The 27191-nt window shown below is 38.7% G+C and overlaps 1 protein-coding gene across 3 annotated transcripts in view; it reads right to left on the reverse strand.

Annotated features, from left to right (window-relative positions):
* Positions 1-568: 568 nt before the first annotated feature.
* Positions 569-27191, reverse strand: part of PHEX (phosphate regulating endopeptidase X-linked) — a 164226-nt gene continuing 137603 nt past the window's right edge. For 2 of the 3 annotated variants that reach the window (XM_090264399.1, XM_090264398.1), the window contains exons 17-22: positions 24261-24328; positions 21942-22072; positions 10566-10631; positions 9454-9558; positions 3476-3552; positions 569-873 (exon numbers count right to left, since the gene is read on the reverse strand). In XM_090264399.1, coding sequence (XP_090120525.1) covers positions 771-873; positions 3476-3552; positions 9454-9558; positions 10566-10631; positions 21942-22072; positions 24261-24328 — 550 coding nt within the window. In that variant the 3' untranslated portion in view covers positions 569-770. The remainder of the gene's footprint in view (positions 874-3475; positions 3553-9453; positions 9559-10565; positions 10632-21941; positions 22073-24260; positions 24329-27191) is intronic. The other variant, XM_090264400.1, reaches the window with a different exon arrangement.

A 27191-nucleotide genomic window follows, 5' to 3' on the forward strand; every position in this document is an offset into this window, starting at 1 on the left:
GAAGTTTGGGCAGACTACATCAAATTTTGAACATTTCATATCCTGGTGCCCCTGTAGTGACATGACTAAGAGTTTGAACTTCTTCTGGGACTTGCAGATATATCCTTTTTTCTATTTGATAAACTCAAGTGCTTTACCAAGTAGTAGTCTTAATCCCAGCTTTGTTCAAGCTGACTGGAACAGGGCGATCGGCTACATTGGATACAAACTGTGAGGCCATTTTCATCCCAATAGATTCCAAAGCTAAAGGCAAGAAGTTCATCCAAATCTTGTAAAATGAAGATACAACATATTTCTAATTTAACTGTCTTAGATTTAATAAATGCTGTGTAATGACAATACATAAAATCTAGTACCAAGTTTCACAGAGCAGGACAACCTCACCAGTATCCACGCACATGTCCTCATCATTGAGGGTTAAGCATTTAATAGACTGAATTGTTTCCTGGGTACATTCCACTTAGGCCCCTGCAAAGCAATGCATTAAAATGCTATGTGCCATTTAGTCATGGCTTACACACTGAAATGGACAACTGCAACAATTTAGCAGATAGCATTTTAACAAAAGTAAGTATCCCAGGGATTTATTTTTGTCAGTTTGGTTTTCTAAAGAAACATACTTCATTCCAAGCAGCACCCAAATAATGAAGATGCATTAAAAATCAAAGTCCTCAGGGAATCTAGGCCTAAAGCAGCAGGCGATGCATTTTCAGTGCAGCCTCTACTGGCACTGCACAGCTCTCTCAGGATGGCACCAACCAGCAGTCCAGCTACCATAGTCGGCAAGAGCCCGTGCCTCTGTTCATCGTGGAATTGGAGGGGCAGTTAAAAGCTTTCTGGAATTCTTCAAAGTTGCTAATTGCACCATTGACCCTGAAAAAGATATGTCAAAGCCCATGTCATTTAAGTCTTATATATCAATGGGTATTGGATAAAACTGTAGTAGCATATTGCTTGAAGGGGTGTTGCATTCATTTAATCTCTTTTCAGGGGAGACACTGAAGCCCCAAATGGTTAAGTAAACTTCCAAAAAAAATTACAAGAGCTGACACTAGAACCAGAAGCTCCTGAATGGTAGGCAAACACTCCTATTAATCTTCCAGATATCTTCAACTTCCTATAAACAGTCAAATTTACAATTCCTATATATTCTGCATAGGATTATATATTCCTGTAACTTTACAAATTCCTATAAACTGTAGGATTTACCAATACTTAGCTTTTCTATTTTTTATTATCTTTTTATGGGAGGTATAACTGATACAAAGTACACATGTCTTAAATGTAAAGCTCAAAGACTTTTTTCATGTGTGTAATACACGCATGTTACTACCACCCAGATCAAAACATGAGATATTTCTAGCACCTAGAAGGCTCCCTGGTGAGCCCAACCAGTAGTACATCCAAGGATAGCTACTAGTCTGACCTCTATTGCCACACATTAGTTTTGTCTGTTTTCATACTTAGTATGAATGGAATTGTAGAGTAGGCACTCTTTTGTCTCTGACTTCTTTTACTCAGTATTATGTCTATAAGATTCATCCATGTTGCTGCTATCACTATCTTTGAAGAACTCATTCATTCTACACAAATACTTTCTCTACATCTGCATTATGCTTGAAGGCTCAAATTTATCTAGAATTTGGTTCTTGCAACAATAAGCCAATGAATGGTGTCTAGTTGTTATTGATGAGTTAACTGGAGTTAACCTCAAAATCTGGGGTTCTTGCAAGTTCTCCCAACTGCAGTAAAAAGTGTGGATTCCTGCTCAGCACTCTGATTGTAACTGCTTTTTGGAAGTGGTATTTCCATGGTGTGATTCCTGCTGCACTAAAAATCTACAGGTACTCCAAACATCACTGACAAGCCAGCAAAAAATTTCCCCCTTCTTCCATTTCTTACTCAACTGCCTGTTCAAAGGGCTGACTAGAGTCAGCATTCTGAGTCACTATTTCTTCCCTGATGGTTTCCTTACCTATGAGCATTTGAGTGAATATAATGGCCAAATCCAAAAAAAAAAAAAAAAAAAAAATCCACATAACCTCTTGTGTGTTGGCTGGAAGGTTTAAGTAGGGATGCATATTTCATGGCAAGACTCACCCTGGGCAAGTGTTACGGATAGAATTTAGCTGATAATTAGTAAGTATGCTCTGCAAATTATCAGCTAAAATCAAACATTACAGGCAACTAGTTAGTAAAAGGAAATAGTTTCTAACAACTAATCTGTTGAGTAATCAATCTATATGTGGTTTCATCTGCACCATTTGTCGGTGGGAGCACATTTTAGTCCATTAGAGACTGACAGCATTCTTGACAATTTGACCCAGTGGGGAAGAATTTCTAACACTTAGATTTTATGCTATTGGGTAATTTATAGTCAATTTCTGAAGCATTTCTAAAGCAAGGTTTTAGGAATAAAACTTCCAAATACAAGAGAAATTTTAGGTGACTTTCCTGCAATGTGCTAATGCATTCACTTAAACATTAAATATAAAAATATCCAGGTATAATATGTTCTAAGCAAAGAATGAATAAATATAAACTATTATGGTTTTGTGAATTTTCCATTATAATTTTCCATCCTCTACTACAGAAAATTTCCCTCAAACTATGCTAGAAATCCAGCACAGGGTAAGCAATATTAACCTTAACTTTATTTTTACCTAATATTTTATACATTCTGATAATTAAATCAGAGTTTTGTTATTCATAAACCTTTTCCCTTCATATATAAGAAAGTGTTTTAAAATAAGGTATCAAGTAAAAGCCAAATATACAGATTTTGATTCTAGATGTGTATTATAATAGCTAATATGACCATATATCCTCCTTTGTGTTCAGAGCTATTCAGAAAGTGGGCACTCATTTATGTTTGTTGGCTGGCTGCACGAAAGAACAAGGTGCATTAATTAGAATATTCTATAACACAAAATAAACCAGAGCTCTAAGTGTTTTAAGATGCAGTACGTAAGATCACATCCTTGTGTGAGAAATATTTTTTTGGATACCAAAAAGGTGGGTGATTAGATAAATTGAATATTTCAGTTTACTAAGCACCCATGGTGCTCATGGAGCCCACAGATTGCTTCCTTTCAAAAATTGAAAGATAATAAACAGGAATTAATATTAAAGCTATGATTTGGATTCTAAATTACCTCTGGAGTCTTGTACAATCTCTTGGATCTCTTGATACATCACTAGCCTAGGTGTGTACAAATGCCCACTACAGAAATTTAATTGTGAGAATACTGACTAAACCAGCTTTCCACTAATGAAAGAAAAGATGCTTAGTTTCTGTTTGGCCAGTTTTATTTTATTTTATTTTATTTTTTTGTCTGCAAAATGGAGATATCACTATTCACAATATGGGCTTTTGTTCAGATCACCTATTTGATACAGCAGTGGCATGGCTGCATAGAGGGAGAAAAGGGAAGATACACAGTTAAAAACTAGTGTCACCCATCTGCCCTTTTACCTAAACTCAGGTGGACTGTGAGCACCAATCTGAACTTGTTCTCGGGCAGCTTCAGGTCTGTAGGAATTGCACCTTACCTAGAAGAGAAAAGCATCCAGATAATTACATTTCCATTCCAATTACGCATTTTCTATTCTTTTAACTGCTCCAAATTATACTGAAGAGTCATTTTAGACTTGATGTATGACACTTCTAGTAGATCAGATACAACCTTTACCAGAAGTGACATCTATTATTCTAATCCCCAGAGTAGGTTTTTATCATTGTAAACAATTCCACAATTTGAGTAAATTAGGAAGGTTTCCAGACAAATACAATAAACCAAGAGAATAGTACATGTGCCTAGGAACCAACCAAGGTATTCATTCAATTAACATAATGCTTAGAATAGCCCTTATCAAATGTAAATACATTCATCTGAATCAATAAAATGAATTAAGCACCCATTATTGAGTATGGTCATGAGAAGTGAGTATTTGTATCCTGAGTGCCTTGCTTGCCTCACCCTAGAGCAGCCCTTGGATAGGAGGACACTTCTATATCTCTTTTGCAGTTCTACATGTCTATAGGTCTTGTGCTGACCAATGAAACATGAGAAGTATGTCACTTTCTGGAGAAGCTTTAGAAAATGGGCAGAAGTTTTAAGAACCTTCAGAACAATTTAAAATGTTACATTAAGGGCCAGTGCACGTTTCCTCATATTTTTTTCCTACTCCTGTGGTGACCATGGAAGCACACGTCAAGATAAAGACTCTAAAACCCAGGTCCCTGAGTAATAACTATAAGCAGGGACTCACTACTGATCCATGTTGAACAAAGAGCACGAACAAGAAATAAACTTCCCTTGTTTTGTCTCTGCATAATAAGCTACTTAATCCTGATTTGAAGTAAGTCTTCAAATATGATATAGTCTGCAATTATGAAAAGAACTAGGACACATGAATATGATGGGGAGGCAATTCAAAGTGGAGGAGAAAATGGAAGCAAAGGCATATTTGAGAGGGGGCAAAAAAGATGGACATTCAGCGTGGCTGAACTGTGGTGCATAATGGGCAGCAATAGGGGACCAAGGGAGATGGTGCCAGATTTCCAAAGTCTTAAGTGTTTAAACTATATTTAAACACTGTTATGAGCAGGAAGATGATTAAGTCCTATTTTAGAAACATTTATCTGGCAGGGGTATATAGTAGTAGAAGGAAATTAGAAACTAGTTAGGAGATTATTTATGGACTCCAGGAAGGTCCCCAATGAATGTCTACTAAGTGGAAATGCGAATGGAGAGAAGCAGAAAGAAAAAGACTATCTGAAGGAAAAAATTGACAGGTCACAGAAACTACAGGGACACAGGAAGCAGGAAAGGTGATATGATGCTATTGCTTTTCATAAAGATAAGCCATCAGTCATTGTGGTTCTGAATTTAACTTCGAAGATGTTTTTGTAATATGATTCCTTAATTTCCTCAGAAACTAGTTACTGTGAAGTTGTTTCTGGTGCTCAGTTTTACCTCATTTGTTTTAATGTTATTTCTTCTTATATTCTTACATTATTGTATAGCATTGTCTTTGCTTCATATATCATTTATGAGACTGCTGTAAACACATGGTTGTTACTGTTTTCCTACTACCTTCTTAGGAGGGAAAATTACTTTATTTCCTATAAGCAGACTTATTTCAATGTACACAGGATTGAAAATCCCCTCATTCTGTCAGCAGGAAAAGTTCTAAGAGAAATTTCTCATTAGTAATATAAAATGGCTTTCCATTTTTCCTAAATCTCTTTAGTTTAAAATAAATCAGATATGGTTTGCAATTTTACTTGGAGATATTTCAAAAGTATGACTGTAATGTTGCTGTCAGTTAGTTTACTTTATTGACAGAGACATTTTATAAACTAGGACATAACTAAAATGGACCTTGAGTAAGTAAGAATCTCAATAAGAACTGATGGACCTTGCACTTTGTACTCTAGAGTAGAGGTCAGAAAACTTTTTCTGTAAAGCAAGAAATAGTAAATATTTTTGCAGACCACAAGGTCTCTGTTTCAACTACTCAACTCTGCCACTGTAGTACAAAACCAGCCATAGGCAATAAATAAAGAAAGTATGTGGTTATTTTCCAATAAAACAGTATTTACAAAAAATAAACAGCAGGTCATGTTTGGCCATGGGTCCTAGTTGTCCAAGTCCTGCTCTTGAAACTTCTGACTATACCCGTGTGTGTGCCTATTTTAATTATATGAGGTCTGTCCAGAAAGTATCCAGTCATGTAATATGAAAAAGAGACATTTATTGAAGAAGGTACAAGATGCAAGATATAAAATCAATTGTACGAAGGACAATGACACTTCAGTCCCCTTCAAAGTAGGCACCTTGGGACCTCACACAGTTCTCCCAATCGCCATCAGCTACCCCATCATATTTTACAGAATTGCATCGATGGTCTGAAATCTCTTCCTTTTCAAAGGTGATTTTAGTTTTGGGAAAAGCCAGAAGTCGCAGGTTGCAAATCTGGGCTGTAGGCGGGTTGAGTCACCTGGGTGATTTGACTTTTGCCAAAAAACTCTGTACAAGGACTTCCAGCCAAGATGGAGGCATAGACAGACACATTGTGTCTCCCTCCACAACTAACAAGGACTACAACTACCTCAAAACTAGAGACAACCAGAAGTTCCAGAAAATCAAACTGCATGGAAGTCCAACAAACAAAGATATAAAGAAGAAATACCCATCCAGACAGGTAGGAGGGGCGGAGCTGGGGCAGAGAGAATGCGGTGTGGTGGCCGCAGCACTGGCGGCGGCAGCAGCAGGCTGGCAGAAAGTACAGTCATACATTTTAAAAAGTCAGGAGGGACACCTAGGGAGTGCTCCCAGCTCCTCACCAGACCTCGCAGCTCACGGTCCCAGTGCCAGGGAAAATCAAGCCTCATTGCTTCTGACTATACAGACCAGTGGGGGTTCGGGCAGAGAAAGAAACTGCCAGTCTCTCAGCAGATCCACTTGTTTAAAGGGCACCCACTGTCCTAGAACGTCTGCAGACCCACCCACTCTGGGAACGACGGCAAGAGCAGCAGCTAGAAGGGCGCCAGTCCAGTGCAGAAGTGGGAGAGCTGCCTGGAAAAGGGGTGAGTGCTGGGCAAGTGACACTGTTCCCTCTCAGACCTCTCCCCCACATATAGCGCCACAACATGGTGAAATTGGTTGCTTTGTACTGATCAATACCTAAGGCTCCACCCCTTACAACTAAACAGGTGCAATAGCTCTACCTAAGTCATAGAGGCAAACAAACACAGAAGCCTGTCAAGATGAAGAGACGGAGAAGTATGGCCCAAAAGCGGGGAACATATCAAGGTTCCAGTGGGAAAACTAAGCAATGAGGAGATAGCCAACCTCACAGATGTAGAGTTCAAAACACTGGCGATAAAGATCCTCACAGGCTTGACAGATATGCTTAAGTACGGCAAGTGCATAGGAGACGAAGTGAAGGCTATGCTAAGTGAAAGGAAGGAAAAGCCACACAAAATCAATGGTGAAGGGAAGGAAACCGGGGTTCAAGTCAATGATTTGTAACATAAGGAAGAAAACAACAGTCAACCGGTGCAGAATGAGGAAGCAAGAATTAGAAAAAATGAGGAAAACTTCCCAAATTTTGTGAAGGAGATGAACATACAGGTCCGGGAAGCATGGAGGGTCCCAGGCGAGCTGGACCCAGAGGGGACCACACCAGAACGCATCATGACTGAGATGCCAAAGATGAAAGATAAAGACAGAGTCCTCGGGGCAACAAGAGAGAGGCAGAGAGTTGCCTACAGGGGGGTGCCTATAGGACTATCAGCTGATTTCTCAGAGGACACTTTGCAGGCAGGAAGGGACTGGCAAGCAGTATTCAATGTGATGAAAAGCAACTTACAACCAGGATTACTCTATTCAGCAAAGCTATCATTTGGAATGGAAGGGCAGATGAAGTGCTTCCCAGACAAGCTGAAGCTAAAGGAGTTCATCATCACCAAGCCATTATTATATGAAATGTCAAAGGGACTTACTTAAGAAAAAGAAGATCAAAACTATGAACACTAAAATGACAACAAACTCACAACTATAAACAACTGAATCTAAAAAATAAAAATAAAATCCAACTAAACAAACCAGAATAGGAACAGAATCATACGTATGGGATCATTTGGAGGGTTATCAACTGGGAGGGGGACAGGGGAGAAATGGGGAAATGGTGCAGGGACTAAGAAGCATAATCGGTTTGTAGAAAATAGACAGGGGGAAGTTAAGAATAATATAGGAAAGAGTGAAGCCAAAGAACTTATATGCATGACCCATGAACTAAGGGGGTTGGGATTGCTGGAGGGAAGTGGGTACTGGGCGGAGGGAAGCAAAGGGAAAAAACTGGGACTACTGTAACAACACAATCAATAAAATATACTTAAAAAAACACTCTGTACAAAATGTGATGATATTTCAGTGGCACGTAAGACGGACAGTGGTGAAAAAATACTGAAGTCAGGAAATCATGCCATGAGGCTGGTGGAATGATCCAGAATAGGAAAGTTTAAGGCCTAGTCTATCGATGACAAAATAGGATAATGAAGAGAGAGGATGAATCTGAAGAGCAGTTAAAAGAATGAAACATCTAGCTTTTGGGACACACATCATTAAAAGAAGTATTGATAAATCAAATAAGACCTAAGAATCCGGATTTTTCTAACCAGGAAGACCCAAAGACTGGGAGTGTTTTAAGAGAAATGGGAAAACTGAAAAGAAGTCATTTTGTTCATGACTCCAGTTGTGACGATGTTCGATTGATAAATGGTATTTTATTTAGGATTGTCATGTCAGCTTTAAGAAATAAGACACCCTAGACAGGTGAGAATCATTTAGACAGAGTTAATTGAAGAAGACATGGGAATGTACGAACTTACTGAGGGGAGAATAGGAGGAACAAAAGGTTGTACTGATGAAAACTTCTGTGTAGTTTTGAGCATACAGATACATGTTTGCCCACTTGAGGCCATGTATCAAACCCTTCCATAACCTATCCCTGACATCTTTGAAAATGAGGCCGACAAATTTGTGACATAAGCCAGTGCAGTAGTTGATGAGAAAGAAGAACTGGTACTTGCTTCATTAGCCACCCTCGAACTCAGAATTGGGCCATATTTGGTGCACAGCTTCTATTTCTGCTCAGAGAGCCCATTAAACTCACAAAAGAGTTACGTGACTCTCCTTGCTTTTGTTGTTTTCTCAACTCTAGTAGTCATCACATATTCATTTGACAGTTGGGAACACAGCCTGAGGGTCCCCCACAGGTTGAGAGTGGTGAGATAAAGTCAGCAAATAAGGCAGAGGAGGAGAAATGCAGGCAAGGGCAGGGCCATGAAAGCCAGCGAATGAGTCACCGCAAATGGTTATTATAAATAGTTTCAAACAGTAACGGTAGAAGTCAGGCTATATTACACAAATATCAAGTGAGTCCCTCAGGGCTGGTAATCTACTTTATAAGAAATGCCAATAAACCTTGATTCAATTAGTTAATTATGTCTCATAATTAGGGGACTGGGTGGAAAAGGTGAAGGGAGCAAGAAGTACAAATTGGTAGTTAAAGAATAGTCAGGGGGCTGTAAAAGGCAACATAGGACTATAGTCAATATTCATTGTAATAACTATGTACAGTGCCAGGTGGGTACTGGAAGTATCAGGGGGGGCACTTTGTAAACTATATGATTGTCTAACCACTATGCTGTGTACCTGAAACTAATACAAAATAATACTGAATGCAAAAAATGCTTCCAAAGTACAATAAGCTAAAAACTTATGTCTCATAAAACATTAAGAAAATGAAATTTATCCTGAAAATAAGAAAATTTCAGCTGAAATAAGAGTTACGTCATTAAGCTTTTGTTCCAAACCTTTGATCAAGGAAACAAACCAAAGTCCCACATCATCCTTGATGCCCCTTCCTTGGTCTACTCACGTGAGCATAACTCAGGAAGAAGAGCTGATTGTTGGTGAACGTGATACCTGGCAGAAGAGGCTCCTCAACTCCCTGCCTCTTGTCATTTATCCATTTCCTGTAAGCCTGGTGAGAGAAGCAGAACAGATAGATGATCCTCTGCAATAATGGCTTTTCTCTTTTACCGTCCAGTGCAGACACATTAAATACATCCTCTACTGCATGCAAAATGCACCTTGTGAAGGTATCCATCAAGAAAACAAACCTAGAAATGCAAGTAAATATTGTATTGCTTAACAGGGAGGCAGGTTCATCTGCAAAAAGACCTTAAAATCAATAAATACCAAAGCAGTGGGGCCAATATGTTCACTTATTAAATAACAATGCTTCCCTCCAAGAAGGTGTTCTTTCTCTTCCTACCAGGGGACAAACAAATCTAACACAATGACAAGGTCTGTGGAAACAAATTTTGGGAGCCAACACTGCCAATATTTTTACTTTGCCGAATTAAGAGAGAAAACTATCATCAATCACCATCATCTTATAAAATAAAATGTATTTTAACTAGAATAGAGGAAGGATATAATCTTGGAAAAACAGCCTTGGTCTTTACATTGAATGCACTTAGCTTTATGAAAATATTTCCATATCATCCTTATGTTTCTTGTTTAACCACAGACCAGTGGATGATGAAAATATTATTATGGAGTCTTACCTGGCCCACTATATAAGAACCACTAGCCTCTGGTCCTAACATAGAATTTTGGTATTTTAAGAGAAAATTATAAGGAAGGAAAACTCTTATGAACTAGCCCTGAGATTTCTGTAGCATGCTTTGATATTATGCGTGTTATCTTCTGAAAACTACCTTTTACATACATGATTCTTAATAACAAATATTATTCTTTAGGAAGTGACTTTATACCCCCCCAAAAAAGAGAAAGAAATGTAGTTCTATTCATGTAATAGACTATAATAGAGTCAATGGTGAAATATAATACTACTTACAGAAATTCACAGAATTTACAAACATCTTAATCCTCAAAAACATGTCTATGGTGTAAATTGAGGTGTACCCATATGGTGTTTTAGAGCTTAATTTTTAAAGTCACAGTAAATGTTGCAGTACATACTCTAAAAGCTTCCCGCAGACCTCCATTATCGGCAATATTTTCTCCCAGGGTCCTCTTCCCCTTCACCTAACAAAAAAGAAAAAGAAAAAAGAGTGTTTCACAGTCAACTATCATTCAGCAAGAGACATAAAATGGTAGCAAGAAAAAGTGCCATATTTTGCAGAGAAAATTGCATTCAATAAATAAGAGGTAGTTATACTACAATATATTGTGAGATAAGAAACTAACCCCAGCAAGGTGCTCCTGAATATAATAATTTCTATTTTATTATCCAACACATTTCTTTCTCACCCACCTCTTCATTCTCACCCATTTAGCCAGCTACAATAAAATGTTAAAAATATTCTGAGTGACCCTAGTTTAATAGGGAAAAAATAGAAATGCCAATATACCGTTATTTTATTTGATTACCTTGCATAATGTGAGTATTGTTCTCAATGTGCTTGTGTTTCCAAAAATTTAGCATCACATAGCAACAAGAGTTCAAGACCAACCATCACCATTTCACCTGCAGCAATGTCCATGGAAAATTAAAAGGAGGGTAGTTCTCATGGGGAACAAAAATCAAATAGAAGTAGCACAGACCACAAGATCAATGTGTGCAATATGTATGATAGCCAGCCAAGCATGGTGAAGAAATTCTTTCAAACAGTTGAAGACTGTTCCTTAAACCCTTAAATAGGCTAGGACAAAACATCTAAACCAATACAGCCCACAACCCAAAAATCCAGCCTGTTGCTGTGTTTGTACAGGCTTCAAGGTAAGACTAGATTTTACATTTTTCAGTCATCAGGGGAGGGAGGGGAATCAAAAGAAGCATAATATTTTGTGGCATGTGAAAATTATATAAAGTTCAAATTTCAGTGTTCATAATTCAAGTTTTATTGTAACACAGCAATGTCTATTCATGTACATATTGTCTGTGGTTGTTTTATCACAACTGTGGCAGGACTGAGTAGCTGCAACAGAGACCTTTCAGTCCCCAAAGCCCAACTTATTTACCATCTGGCCCTTTACAAAGTAAGCTTGCCCATCCCTGCATCGGAGGCAGAATAATGCTCCCTGCTAACAGATGTCTATGTCCTAATCCCTGGAACCTGTGCAAATGTTACCTGATGTGGCAAAAGAAACTTTTAAAATATAACTAAGGCTAGGATCTTGAGATGAAGACATTAGCCTGCATTGTCCAAGTGAGTCCAATGTAATTACAAGGGTCCCTTTCAACAGAGAAAGAGGAAGTCAGGAGAGTGAGTGTGTCAGAGTGATGCAATGTGAAAAGACTGAACCTGTCATTGCTGGCTTTGAAGACAAAAGGGGCCTTGAGCCACGAAATGTGGGTAGCCTCTAAAAGCTGGAAAAGTCAAAAAACAGATCCTTCCTGAATGCAGCTAGAAAAGAAAGCAGTCTTGGTGACACCTTGATTTTAGCCCACTGAGACCTGAGTCAGACATACAGAACCGTACAATAATAAATTTGTATCATTTCAAGCCACTAAGTTTGTGGTGATTTGTTATAGCAGCAACAGGAAACAACACACCCTGCTCTAAACCTTCAAGCCATGGATCCTATCAGCCCTTTAGTTTCAAGCTAGCCCGATCACCCAGGTATCAGGCAACACTAATGAACAAAAACAAATCTTCAGACAACATTGATCTCTGTAATCATCCAGGACCTTCCCAGCTTCAGTCCCCAAAAGTTACCACTTCTGATTTACATACATTCCTTCACTGCAATCCTACAAGGTAAGTTCTACTATCACCGTCCTTGCTTAACCAATGAGGAGTCTAAGGCTCAGAGTGTGTAACAGATGTCATTGGTGGTGACACACCAGATCTCCTTTTCTACCAGGACTGTACGTCCATTCCTGCCACTGCTGCCAGCTCAGGAAGATTAAGCTTGGCTTAGGTAAATAGTTTCATGTGGAGATTCTTGGGAGGTGATACCCCACCTCTCAGTAGCTGACTGACATGCAGTTAGAACAGCCTTTTAGCCTGGACTGAACAATTTCTGTGGTACAATTCATGCTTCAGAATCCTCTTCAGCTTCAGGCTGAGACCACACTTCTGCAAGCAATCTGTTTTCCTCACCGTCTTATAGGTTTCTCCTGTAACAACTTCCACAATAAATCACTTACCCAAGAAACCCCTTCTTGGGCTCTACTTCTAGTGAATCTAACTAAGACAAAATTATTAACGGAACTGCCCATGTTTCACAGGGATTCAAACCTAAGCAGTCTGTTACCAGAGCCTTTGCTCCATAATATGCTACCTTCTCAAGTCTCAACGACTATAGACTCTGGTGCTTCTCTTTATATCTACTCATGCTCAAATTTAATCTCCTTCCTTGTTCCCCTAAACTTTACCCCATCCCTCTGGCTCCCCCTACTCTGAACCACTATGGTAAACCATATGGCGCTAGGTTTGCCTCTCAGGATTCAACAGCTGCTAACAGTCTGCTTCTATGGTGCCCCACTGAGCTCTTCCCAACTCAGTGCAAAGAAGGATTCAGGCACAGTGGTCTGGTCTGCACAAATGGTTTAAAAATCAGGAGGACAAAGTCAGTGTTTATAAACAACATTCCCTTTCAAAGTGCATTGATTTTTTTTACCTAAATTCTTATGCAATAGTGAAAAAACCAAAAGTATAATAAATTTAAGGCACAGCAAGAGTTTGGGTGCTTTCCCAGCCCCAGTAAGCTATCAGGATGGCATACATGCTTAGTTAAGGAACCAAGAGGCCCTGGGGAAACCATGTGAAGATATACTATATATCTACTCCAGTTTCCAATTCTCTGTGGTCCTCTGCTTCTCTTAGGTGCTGTGCCCTTGAATAGATGAATTAGAAGCATACAGTGTGTACATGTGTGGTTTAGAGGAAGGTCTTCTTACAGATCCATAAGCTACCAAAAAGTCTTCGTTATTGGTCTCTTATTGTCAAATACAATGAGACAAATTTCTGTCTTATAATTATAAAAGCAGGAACAGGAAATGAAATGGAAAACTACAAGAAAAAATAGTGGGGAAAATGGCATGAAAACTAACCTGATCAAACCAACAAAATAAAGAAAAGGTATATGAAATAAAATCAATGTATAAGAAATAAACTATATAGAGAAACTTATAAAAAATCATATTTGAAAACCTAAGACAAGAACCAGACAGGTGGGAAAGCACACCATGTTCTTGAACAAAATTATATCATAAAATGTTAATTTCATATATTTAATGTTATTTAACTTAGAACTCAATGGAATTTTCCTTGGGGGGGTGGAGGGAAAGAATGGGTAAAATGATTTTGGAGTGCATTCAGAGGGATATTTGCCTGAGAATGGCCAAGAATATAGAAGAAGAACTGTGAGGGAGAGCTTGTAGTGACAGATATCAGAACAATGAATATACCCACAGTAATAAGGCTTTGGTATAGAAATCAACAAATATATCAGGAGAATAGAATACATAATCCAGGAAGTTATCTCAGGATATATGAGATTCTCATACTTGACTGAGATTTTAAAAACTGACCAACATTCAACTCAGTGAGGGAAAATTTTTTTTTTGTCGGCAGCCGTCCGTCTCGAGAGACGATGGTGTAGCTTCTTAAGAGTCTATCTGCACCGCCGAGAATGGTTGTGCAGTCCGACTCAGGAGTGACACGGTATCTGTCTCCTCCCGTGTTGAATCGACATCTTGTGATGACGCTGAAGCTACAGAGCCTGGGCAGGGTAATATGGAGGGTCTGCTGTTGCCCATGCAGTAGACCCAGTGAGGGAAAATAAAGTTCTTTTAATCAATGACGCTAGATCAGTTGTCTATCCTTTTGGAAGAAAACAAAAGTGAACTCTCACATTAAACTCCATAGAAAAATAAGTTTCGCCTGCATGAATATTTAAATTTAAAATAACAAAACAGCAAAAACCTTCTCAGAACAGCTAGGAGACTACATATATGGTTAGAATGAAAATGCAGAAACCATTTTTAATACAGAAATGTTTAATTTTTATGTCAAAAGTTATCATATACAAAGTCCAACAGATGAATAATATTTTTGGAGGAAAATACTATAATGTAATTGACAGACAAAATGTTAACATCTATAATAGTTAAAAAATTATCATAAATTGACAAAATAACTCCATAAATACATGATCTTTCATACATAACTGGTGGGAGTATGAAATATTCCAACATGGTGGCAATAGCAGGAACTATCTATCTTACAGGGAAAAAGAATATGTGCATAATAAAAGCATGTACTGTGGTAGTATTTATTGTGGAAAAACACTTGGAGACAAGGTCTAACCCCTCATCAAGAGTTTAGCTGAATATGCTATAGCACCTTCACACTGTGGACTTTTCGGCAGCCATTGAAAACGATGAACTAAAGGGTTGTGTGCATGTGTGTGTCTTTATGAGCATAAGAAACCATGTACCAGGGTTATTAAGATGGATTACAGGTAGGTGAGGTAAGAGTGATGATAAGTAAAGGGAGAGGAGGTGGCAGTGAAGACAAAAAAAAAAAAAAAGGAACAAAATTTCACATGCATAAAATTTCATTCGTGCCTTTATGGAAATTTATACATGTACATATAATAGAAAATAAACATTTTAAAAATACATTTATTTTGTTCAAACTTCTATAACTAAGAACTCTTGACCAATTCTGAGTCATTAGTTCATATTAATGAAGCTTTTATTTCAATGATTTAAATGGCGCAAGGACCAACTATGGGAGAGTGGAGTGGGCTGGGTAGAAAAGGGCAAAAGGGAAAAAAATGGGACAACTGTAATAAAATAAACGATAAAAAAATTTTACAAATAAATCTATTCTCTAAGCCAGAAATAAATAAATAAATAAATAAATAAACCTAAGCAGTTGTTTGGAAGGAAATGTTTTTAAATGAAATGGAGTGTAGATTTCTAAAAACTTTATTTTTGATCTTTGCTACAGGATTTTCTACATTAATCTGAATCTAGGAAAACAAACTAATGTTTAGTCCTGTGATTCTCGAACTTTGCCTAATATGAAAAACACTGGAAAGCTTGTGACAAGACAGACTATCAAGCCCCACCCCCATGAGATTCTTGGTCAGTAAGTCTAGGGTAAGACTCGAGAATTTGCATTTCTAATAACCTAACTTTACACATAAAGAAACTAGATAAATAAGAAAATGAAGCATAAAGTTAGTGTAAGGGAAGAAATAAAGATTAAACCAAAAACAAATGAAATAGACTGAAAAGACAATAGAAAAGATAAAAGAAACTAAGAGCTGGTTCTTTGAAAAGATAAGCAAAACTGACAAACCATTATTTAGACTCAGCAAGAAAAAAGAGAGATAACTCAAATCAAATCAGAAATGAAAGAGATGTACAACTGATACCACAGAGATAAAAAGGATCATAAGAGAGTATTATGAACAACTGTATGCCAACAAATTGGACAAACTAGAAGGAATGGGTGAATTCCTAGAAACATACAACTTACAAAGGTTGCATGAAATAGGAAATATGAAGAGAATAATTACTAGTAAGGACTCTGAATAAGTGATCAAAAACCTCCCAACAAACAGATGTCCAGAATTAGACAGTTTCATTGAATTCTACCAAATGGTCAATAAGAATTATTACTAATTCTTCTCAAACTCTTCCAAAAAATAGAAGAGAGGGGAACTCTTCCAAACATATTTTATGAGCTCAGTGTTACGCTGATACCAAAGCCAGACAAGGATGCCACAAAAAAAGAAAATTACAGGCCAATATCCCTGATGAACATAGATGAGAAAATCCTCAACAAAATATTAGCAAACCAAATTCAACAATACATTAAAAGGTTCATACATCATGAGCAATAACATTTATTCCATTGCTCAACATTGATAAATAAGTCAATGTGCCATACTACATTAACAAAATGAAGAATGAAAGTAATACCATCATATCAGTAGGCACAAAAAAGCATCTGACAAAATTCAACATCAATTCATGATTAAAAAAAAACTCTCAACAAAGTTGGTATAAAGGGAATATGCCTCAACATAATAAAGGCCATATATAGCAAATCCATAGCTAACATAATACTGAATGGTGAAAAGCTGAAAACTTTTCCTCTGACATCGAGAACAAGACAAGGCTGTCCACACTCACAAGTTATATTCAACATAGTATTGGAAATCTTAGCCAGGGCAATCAGGCAAGAAAAAATCCAAATTGCAAAGGAAGAAGTAAAACGGTCACTATTTTCAGATGATATAATATATATAGAAAACCCTAAAGACTCAATAAAAAACATAGAACTAGTAAACAAATTCAGTAAAGTTGCAGGATACAAAATTTTAAAAAATCTGTTGTGTTTCTTTATACCAGTAATGAACTATCAGAAAGAAATTAGGATAACCATTCCATTTACAACTGCACCAAAATAATAAAATACCTAGGAATACATTTAAACATGGAAGTAAAAGACTATATATTGACAATTTTAACACATTAATGAGAGAAAATTAAGAAGACACAAATTAATGGATGCTCATGTCCCCCTGGCTGGTTTGGCTCAGTGGATTGAGCGTCGGCCTGCGAGCTAAGTGTCGCTGGTTCGATCTTCCAGTCAGGGCACATCAGAGAAGGAAAACTCTGATTCCAAAAAACCTCCGCTGCCTTGCGGCATACCTCTTCAGGGGAAAGGCTAAGGGAGTAAACCCCGACAGAAAATCTGGAGCCGGAGTCCCTAAGGCGGTTTGACGTTGTAGTCAACACCGGCAACTCCTGCGGTGCACCTGAAGCCAAGCTGTATTGACTCCGTCTTTCCCTTGGACCCTTCAGCTGCGAAGAGAGGGGGGGTCTGCTGCATGGGCAACAGCAGACCCTCCATATCACCCTGCCCAGGCTCTGTAGCTTCAACTTCACTGGAGAGGACACTCCAGCGTCATCGCAAGATGTCGATTCAACACGGGAGGAGACAGATACCATGTCACTCCCGAGTCGGACTGCACAGCCATTCTCGGCGATGCAGATAGACTCTTAAGAAGCTACACCATCGTCTCTCGAGACGGACGGCTGCCGACGACATGCTCATGGATTAGAATTAATACTGTTAAAATGTCCGTACTATCCAAAGCAAAAATATAGATTCAATGCAATCCTGATCAAAATTTCAACGGCATTTTTTACAGATAATAAAACAGCTGTAAAATTTGCATGGAACAACAAAGAACCCCAAATAGCCAAAGCAATCTTGAGAAAGAAGAACAAAGCTGGATGCATCATGCTCCCTGATTTCAAACTATACTACAAAGGTATAGTAACTAAAGCAGTAGATCAATGTAACAGAATAGAGAGACCAGAAATAAACCCAGGCATATATGGTCAAATAATTTGTGACAATGCAGCCAAGAATATATAATGGGGCAAGTACAGTCTCTTCAAATAGTTGGGAAAACTGGACAGCCACATACAAAAGGATGAAACTGGACCATCTTACACCACAAACAAAAATTAACTCAAAATGGATTACATATTTAAATATAAGACCTGAAACCATGAAACTCCTAGAATAAAAGAAGCAATAAGCCCCTTGACATAGGCATTGGCAATGATTTTTTTAAATCTGACACCAAAAGGAAAAGCAACAAAAGTAAAAATGAACAAGTGGAACTACACTGAACTAAAAAGCTTCTGCTTAGCAAAGGAAACCATAAATAAAATGAAAAGGACACCTACTGAATGGGAGAAAATAACTGTAAGTCATATACTAGAGAAGGGGCTAATATCCAAAATATACAAAGAACTCAACTCAATAGCAAAAAAAAAATTTTTTTCAATTAAAAAAAAAATGGGCAGAGGATCTGAACAGACATATTTTGAAAGAAGACATATAGATGGACAACAGGTACATGAAGAGATGCTGAACATCATTAATCATCAGGGAAATGCACATCAAAAGCACAATGAGGACTTCCGGCCAAGATGGAGGCTTAGACGGACACGCTAGGTCTCCCTCTTCAACTATAGAGGAATACAACTACTTCAAAACAAAAGATAACTAGAAATTCCAGAAAATAAAACTACACGGAAGTCCAACATATGAAGTTATAAACCAGCGGTGCCATTTGGGCAGGTAAGAGTTAAAGAGGGCAGTGCTGTTTGCGGTCGCACCCGGAGCGGCGGGCGGCGAGGAGTCCGGGTGGCCAAGCCCCTGGCGGTGCGCGACTCCGGAGCTGGAGAGAGCGGCTACGCAAGCCCCTGGCGGTGCGCGACTCCGGAGCTGGGGAGAGCGGCTACGCAAGCCCCTGGCGGTGCGCGACCCCGGCGAGGAGTCCCGGTGGCCAAGTCCCTGGCGGTGCGCGACCCCGGCGAGGAGTCCCGGTGGCCAAGTCCCTGGCGGTGCGCGACCCCGGCGAGGAGTCCCGGTGGCCAAGCCCCTGGCGGTGCGCGACTCCGGAGCTGGGGAGAGCGGCTACGCAAGCCCCTGGCGGTGCGCGACCCCGGCGAGGAGTCCCGGTGGCCAAGTCCCTGCCGGTGCGTGACTCCGGAGCTGGGGAGAGCGGCCGCCGCATCGCCTTGAACAGTGAGGCCCAGGGGGGCGGGAGGACGGATCCCGGTCTCCTACCTGAATAACTGTGTGAATCCATCTTGGACCCCCGCCCCCAAAGAAAGCGCCACAGGGCTGCGAAATAGGTCGCGGACAAGCAGGCGCCGGTCGCTAATTTGTGACGCGTACACAGGCACTGCCCCCACAGCCAGCCCAAGAAAACAAAAAGCATCTGTCAAAATGAGGCAGGCAACTTTAGAAATACCGGTAACACAACTCACCAGGCAGCAGATAGAGAACTTGACAAATGAACAGATAAGAAACCTGTCAGAGGCTCAGTTCTGGGCCATTGTTATCAGGTGGCTTACAGAATTCACAAAAGAGCAGGAAAAAGATATGAAAGAAGCGAAAAACTTTCATAACGAAAGGAACAAAACCACATACGAGACAGAAGGTGAGGAATCCAGAGTTCATTTCAACAAACTGGAATATGGAGAAGGAACAAGCAGTCAACCAATGCAGCGAGAGGAAATAGGAAGCAACAATGAAAGGATCAGAAACCTCTGGGACAGCTATAAAAGGCCCAACATAAGAATCATTGGTTTGCCAGAGAATGAGGAAGATGAACTAGAACTTGAAAAATTGAGTGAAAATATAATAAAGGAGAACTTCCCAGACTTGGGAAAGGGAATAGATCTGCAGGTCCAGGAAGCAAGGAGAGTTCCCAAGAGACTGGACCCAGGGAGAACCACTCCAAGACACATTATAATCAAAATGTCAAAAATTAAAGATAAAGAGAGAATCTTAAAAGCAGCAAGAGAGAAGAAAAGAATTATGTACAAAGGGGTCCCAATTAGACTATCAGCTGACTTCTCAAGGGAAACCCTACAGGCAAGAAGAGACTGGCAAGAAATATTCAAAGTAATGAAAATCCAAAACCTACAACCACGAATACTCTATCCAGCGAAATTGTCATTCAGAATAGAAGGACAGAGAAAGTGTTTCCAGGACAAAATAAAACTGAAAGAGTTCATTAGATCCAAACCACTGTTATATGAGATGTTAAAGGGACTGGTTTAAAAAAAAAAACAGAAGCTAGGGAGATGAAACAAAGGCAAACTAAATAGGCAACGAGAGGGAAAGAGGAACTGTGGGTACGGGAAGCATATTGGGGGGAGGTCAACAGGGAGGGGGAATGGGGAAAGGGAGGGAGATGATATAGGAATTGGGGATCAAGGTAGGAGGGAATGGAATAGACGGAGAGAGATTGGGAGGAACTGTATGCACAACTAATGGACATAATCTAAAAGGGGGGGACAACTGGAGGGAGGGGGGCCACCGGGTGGAGGGGAGCAGAGGGAAGGGAAATTGGCACAAATGTAATAATTTAATCAATAAAACACATTAAATCATTTAAAAAAAAAAAAAAAAAAAGAATTATCCTTCCTAAATTTCTGATTTTATTACTGGAATTTTATCAAAATGTATTTAGTTTTGCATTTAGTAAGTACAATTTCCAAGTTGAAGGTTTATGTACTGTTTATGAATAAAAATGATGATAGAATAAAAAAAAAAAAAAAAAAGCACAATGAGATATCACCTCATACCTGTTAGAATAGCTATTATAAAAAGGACAAGAATTAACAAGTGTTGGCAAGAGCATATAGAAGAGGGAACCCTTGTGTACTTTTATTGGGAATGTAAATTGATGTAACTACCATGGAAAATGTTATGAAGGTTCTTCCCCAAATAATTTAAAACAATTTCACTTCTCGAAATGTAGCCAAAGAAAATGAAAACACTAACTCAAAAAAATATATCTTTAGCCCCACATTCACTGCAGCATTATTTATGATAGCCAAGATATAGAAACAACCTGTGTCCACTGATGATGTATGAATGAATAAATAAGATGTGATACACACACACACACACACACACACACAAAATGGAATGTTAGCCATTAAAAAGAATAAAATCTTGACATTTATGACAACATGGATGAACCTAAAGGGTATGGAGCTGAGTGAAATAAGTCAGACAGAGAAAGATAAATACCACATAATCTCAGTTATATGTGGAATCTAAAAATAAATAAATAAATTCATAAAGAGAACAGATTGGTGGTTGCCAGAGGTAGAGGGTGGGGGAAGGGGAAATAAATGAACTGGATTTTGTTTGTTTCATTTTTAGTTTAAATAAATTGAATTCAAAAATTTTAAGGGAAAAAAATAAATAAAGCTACTGATTCCCTTAGCAGCAGCTCCCTTGACACTACTTCTATTCTACCAGTTGAAAGAACAGTTTAACTGGGTTTTTGATAATTGTAACTGTTGGCTAGGGTGGGATCACACCTTGGACATTTTTCATGGAAATATTTGAGCAATATATGGTAAAAATCTACATAAATTCATTTAGCCATTTCAGGAGATGGGTAGAGTTTTTATAAGGTTGCTGTTCTATGTTTCAGTATCAAAAATATAAATAAAAACTATGGGTGACTAGATGTCTTATTCAGGAACAAAAGGTAGAATTGTCCCTTGCCACCCTGTGGCTATCAGATGACTGTAATGTAAATCCATGCCTCTTTCAGTGATTACCTAAAATCCCTTGGACTACTATAGACTTGAACTTCAACTACTCCCAAAAACACAGCACATCTTAATATACTCTTCCTACCCAAATGTGAATGAATTGGAAAAAGAAAAAGAATTTGCATTTCTAACAAGCCCCTAGGGGAGATAGAAGCTTTGGCCTGGGAACTACACTTTGAGAACCAATGGTCTAAAGCAAGCAAATGTCCAAATGAGAAAAATGACCCACAAGATGCCCTCTTCACCACAGTTATACTCACATGTAAGCCGGCTTTCTTCCAGTAATAGTTGCTGTACTGGTTTACCATGCACTTTGTTTTTTCCTTAAATTTTTCTTCTGAGTCAAGAGACCACCAAGGATCCAGGTTTCCATTTTTATCATATTTTCTACCTAGCAAGAACAAAGTTAAAAGATATTTGTGTTATTTATAGAAATTAATTTCTTCATCTTCCCTCTCCTTCACTTTGACAAGCCTTGAAAAAACAGTGCCAGCAGCAGCGACTACTCCTAGCAGCAACTTCCGCCTTCTGTCCAGTGTCACAGGTTAATTGTAAGAAGAGGGAAAAGGAGAAAGAGGTTTGAGAAAGTTCTTTCATTCTAAGCAACCAAGAGCACTGTAATAAGACATCGATTTACAGCACACACCATTCGTAACCAATCTTGGGATTCTTTAGTTTCACCTGACCTGACCCAAAGTGTTCCCTAGATTATGAAATGAAATGGCTTCATTCAGAAAGCCCATGGAGAGAGTTGGAGCACCACTACCAGTGAAATTCCAAATGATCCATAGGAACAGCCCCAATGAGTCATTCACACCCTGCAGCTACAGCCCCTGACTCAGCCCAATAGGAACGCATTTCTTCCAAGTTGCCAGGAACCGAGAGACACATAAAGCCTGTGTTATGAATCATTCCACAGCCATCAGTGTGGATGGAAGGCCCATCTGTCCTGCTTTGACAAGGAAGGTTGCTCTAAAAAGAGAACTTGGAACAAGAATGGAAATCTCCAAAACATAATGGAAAAAAAATATTAGTTATACGTGCTCTTTTGCTACAGGCTCACCCTTCACTTTCTCTACACCCTTCAAAAAATGTTTGGGTGTATCTGAACTATCTTCCATACTCACTCAATGTTACTAATGGTTTAAATTTAATTATGCAGAGAACTTTCGTTGGGCATATAAGAAAGTCTCCTAAGCAAAGGTGTTAACTGGAGCAATCCAAAACTGCTCAGTAAGGCTGGATGCCACTACCACCCCTCCTGGGAGAGCACTGAGTCGCTGTCTTCCACCCACTAACCAACCAATTATTAAGTAGTTATTGGGCATATCCATATATGTGCAGGGTACTGTTCCAAGTACTGATTACAGAGGGAAATTGCCATCATTAGGTTTTGTCCTCTGAGAGACAATCCTGAGGCCTCCAGGAGACTGAGGGAGAACTAACTGTACTTAAATCTCCCAGGAAGAAGGGCCCAGAGCCAAGAGACCACTACTTTCTTTTGTTTCTTAGCTAAGATTATCTTCTCAGATAAACCAAGCATGCAAAGATAGAAGGTGTAGCTCTGGGGTTCAGATGACTACAAGGCAGCTGTATTTTAACAGGGAGGGGAGACCAGGGTAGCACAAAACCAATGTGATTAAGAAAGGGCTGCCTAGTGGGAGCAGAGGAAGAATTCTCCAGAAGGAGAAGAACCAAAAGGGACTCTGGCTCTAGGTAGGCACCCAGGAAAGAATGCTGGAGATACTACAGACATGGAAGAAAGAGGTCCCCCTATTAAACATTGCCTTGGGCCAGCTGGGTTCTTCAGTCTTTGTGTAAACCTTTGTGTAGTTGTAGATGTGGTAGTAGCTAGCTGCTAATTCACAAGTTTTAGAGATTTCACATGGCTTTCCAATAACATTGCAAACTTCAAGGAAAAAGGAGTGTTGATTAAAAATGATCACTCTCTAAGAGTGACCATTTCTTTAATTTATGCCATATTCTGCTCTTCCCTTTTGCTTAAATATCATCAGAGTACATAGCATATTCTATATTATGCGTTATTAGGCAAGTGTAATATTTTTTAAAAATCTGAATATATGCCAGCATAGAGAAAAACAGAGATTAAGCATTGCATAACCCTTGAAATAGTATAAAGGAGCCAGTCAGCCAAACTCCAGATTCCTAACTCACGGAGTCCTAATTTGGCAGCATGTATAATCATCGTCAGAGCAGAGCTCACACCTCCAGGGAGAACATCTCAAGATGGTGAATAGAGAAATGACAAAGGGAGGAAGCTATAAAATAATTCCTATAATTATTGTGGCAGCTACAGCAGTTCTGATCTAAATGCAAAACTAACTTCATTGAAATTACAAGGGCATTTTTTCATCAGTCTATCTCATAACCAATGGGAACAATGATTTATTTATTGCAAGCTATCACTGTAGACATGGGGAAAAGTTTTCAATCAGCAATCACACTGTGTTGGATAATCTTCAATCTATGATAATGCCACTATGCAAAAATAATAGCAACAATTAACATCCAAATAGTCAACATTATCCTAAGAGCAGCAGTTTATACAATGAACTTACCATTATTATCAAATCCATGTGTAAATTCGTGTCCAACAATTACTCCTATAGCACCATAACTCAGAGATCTACAGCATAAATATATAATTTGGAGAAAATTATAAGCATGAATCTCAGAGCATAATCCTTTAATATTTTTCAATGAAAAGCCAAGATAATCTGTCTTCTAGTAACCATGCAAATAAGTTAATAACCACAAAACTGTAAAATAAATCAAAACGTCTCATTGAAATGAACAAAGCAAATATAAATTCTAACATTGTCCTTATGACCATGTATCAGCCTAATTTCTCCTACCCTGTGAAAGAGGTGGTTTCTAGAGTACCTCCCAGCCCTAAGGTTTCTATGATTCTATATCAGCTCTAGCTGTAGTTTATATTTATAAACACCCAAAGCAGTAGCAGGGTTTGAAAAGATCCTGTCAGTAAACATATTTTTTATCTGAGACCCTGTTGAAACACCACTATAGAAATAGAAGTTAAATTTTTTTTCCAAATGTAGTCATAAAAAAAGGAATAGAGCAGAGATTAAAAGGGATCACTCTGCTGTCAAAACTAGTCACATGCCTCTGCTTCTGTGACAGACAAGCTCACCACTGAACGGCAAAGACTGTGAAGCCTTAACCAGATTTGGAGAAGACATTTTTATCATTTCTCTTCACTTCTGAAGATGCACGTGGTAGATTACCAACAAGGGTGACCACTGACAATTCCAAACACCCTGAATGCATGTGCCCCCTGCTCCCATCAAGAGGCAATCTATTTCCTTTCCCTTGAATATAGATGGGCTTCAGGACTTGCTATTACCAACAGAATGCAATGGAAGAGGATGAATGTGGCTTCAGGGCCTAGGCCTTGATAGACCTCATAGCTTCAAAATTTCCCACCTTGGAAGTCAACTGCAATGTAATCCTGTGGAGACACAGAGGCCTAGTGAAGCAAGCAAGACACACCAAAAGTCGAGAGACTTCTTTTAAAGTAAGAGAGGTCTAGCCCTGACCAGTGTAGCTCAGTCTGTTGGGCATCATCCTGCAAAGCGAAAGGTCGCCGGTTGGATTCTGGTCAGGGCAAATGCCTGGGTTGCGAGTTTGGTCCCAGGTCGGGGCATGTATGAGAGGCAACCAATCAATGTTTCTCTCCCACATTGATGTTTCTCTCCCTTTCTTTCTCCCTGCCTTCCCCTCTCTCTAAAAATAAATAAAACCTCTTGAGAGAGAGAGAGAGAGAGAGAGAGAAAGAGAGAGAGGTGCCTAGCCAGGCTGAAACCATTCAAGCCAGTCCAACTGGGACACCAAACATATGAGCAAAGTCATCTTAGCTCCTCTAGTCCCAGTTAAGCTGTCCTAGCCAACAAACACCACATGGAGCAGAGAAGTTTTCTCGGCTGAGTCTTGCCCAAATTGCAGAATCGTGGACCAATAGTCATTGTTTGGTGGTGTTTTGTTACATAGAAATAGATAGCTGAAACAGAAGAATATTAATGATATATGAAGAAATCAATAAGAGGGCTTATGATTTCCTGTTGACAGCAAACCCTGTGCATTTGTTAAATCCACATAAATGTATCTGGGATCTTCTGTCTCAGCTTTAAGTTCCAAGAAGGTCAAACCCTTATCTGCCTTATCTCTGCTAAATTCTCTGGTAGTAAGAAGGTAAAAATTATTTAACTAACTTATTGACTTGATCATTTCATGCAAGCGACAGATAGATATATAACATATTTTAGTCATTTAATGTGTGGATGAGGATTATAAACAACTTAAATTCTTGTTATGAGGATACTTTCTGAGATTTGCAATTATGTTAAAAATATTTCACAGTTGCTTCCTGACATGCAACATCAAAGTAACCCAGCAAATAGGTAGGACCCATAAGTGGAAAGAACAACAGTTTTTGAAGCAACAGTTATTACAGGACATAATGATCCTTAACATGCTAATTGTTTATCTCAAATATACCCAAGGAAGTGCTATAAGATTTAATTTTTCCCCTTGGTGGAAATTCTCTCCTTTGCTATTTTTTTCCTGCAAGGTAATTTGCATCTGAAAAAACGCTTCCTACTGTTTTTCCATCATTGCAAACCTTCATTAAAGAAGTAAGAGTAAAATTATGCACGTCAATCGCAGAGCTATCATAGCAGTGTGGGACAAACTTGTAATTTTACATAGTGCTAATTTTTGCAGCAGTAGCTTTCACTGCAGTCTGTAACATTTCGTTTTTCCAGACCTCTCAGCCCTGAGAATCATATTAGAACCTCTACAAGTCTCAGTCAATACTGTTGACAGGATTAATTTAAGGAATGAACAATGGAATTTTATAGGAACTATTCCATAATAAATGTCCCTTAAGAGGGACTGCGCCAATGAGCTTCCTATTTGCAAAGGATTATAGAAAATTCAGAAAATGATTGAATCACTGTAATTTCTAATTCTCAGTTACATAACTGTAATCCTTTGGACAAGAGACAAGGAAGTAATTTTATATGACTAAGCTTTACAATGATAATGTTTTATAATACTAACTTTATACCTTCCATTTTATCAATGAACATTATTTAAATTAGCATGTCATAAAAATAAGTAACCTTTATGTCTTTTAAAATATGACTGGCTGGCTACAGGAAGACTCCTGCAGAGAAAATGTTGCCTTCCAAAAATAAAAGGGCGATGATGACAATTTTCCCACCCATTCAATTTCTCTTTTGCTCTTACTATCCAATGGATTTAACAAATGCACAGGAGGTTTGCTGTCTGGAGCAACCATGGTCAAGCACTCATCAAGTAAGGGATATTCTATGCCTGAAATGTAAAGTCCTAAAATTCTCAGTGTTGGAAATGTCTTTAAGGTCATCTAGTTCTACTCATTAGCACAGGCATAGGCCCCTCTGCAAAAACCCGTTCAAATGGTCCTTGGGCATTTTTCAATAACCAGG

The sequence above is a fragment of the Furipterus horrens genome, unplaced genomic scaffold (assembly GCF_987537825.1).
Source record: "Furipterus horrens unplaced genomic scaffold, mFurHor1.1.pri manual_scaffold_17, whole genome shotgun sequence".
NCBI lineage: Eukaryota > Metazoa > Chordata > Mammalia > Chiroptera > Furipteridae > Furipterus > Furipterus horrens.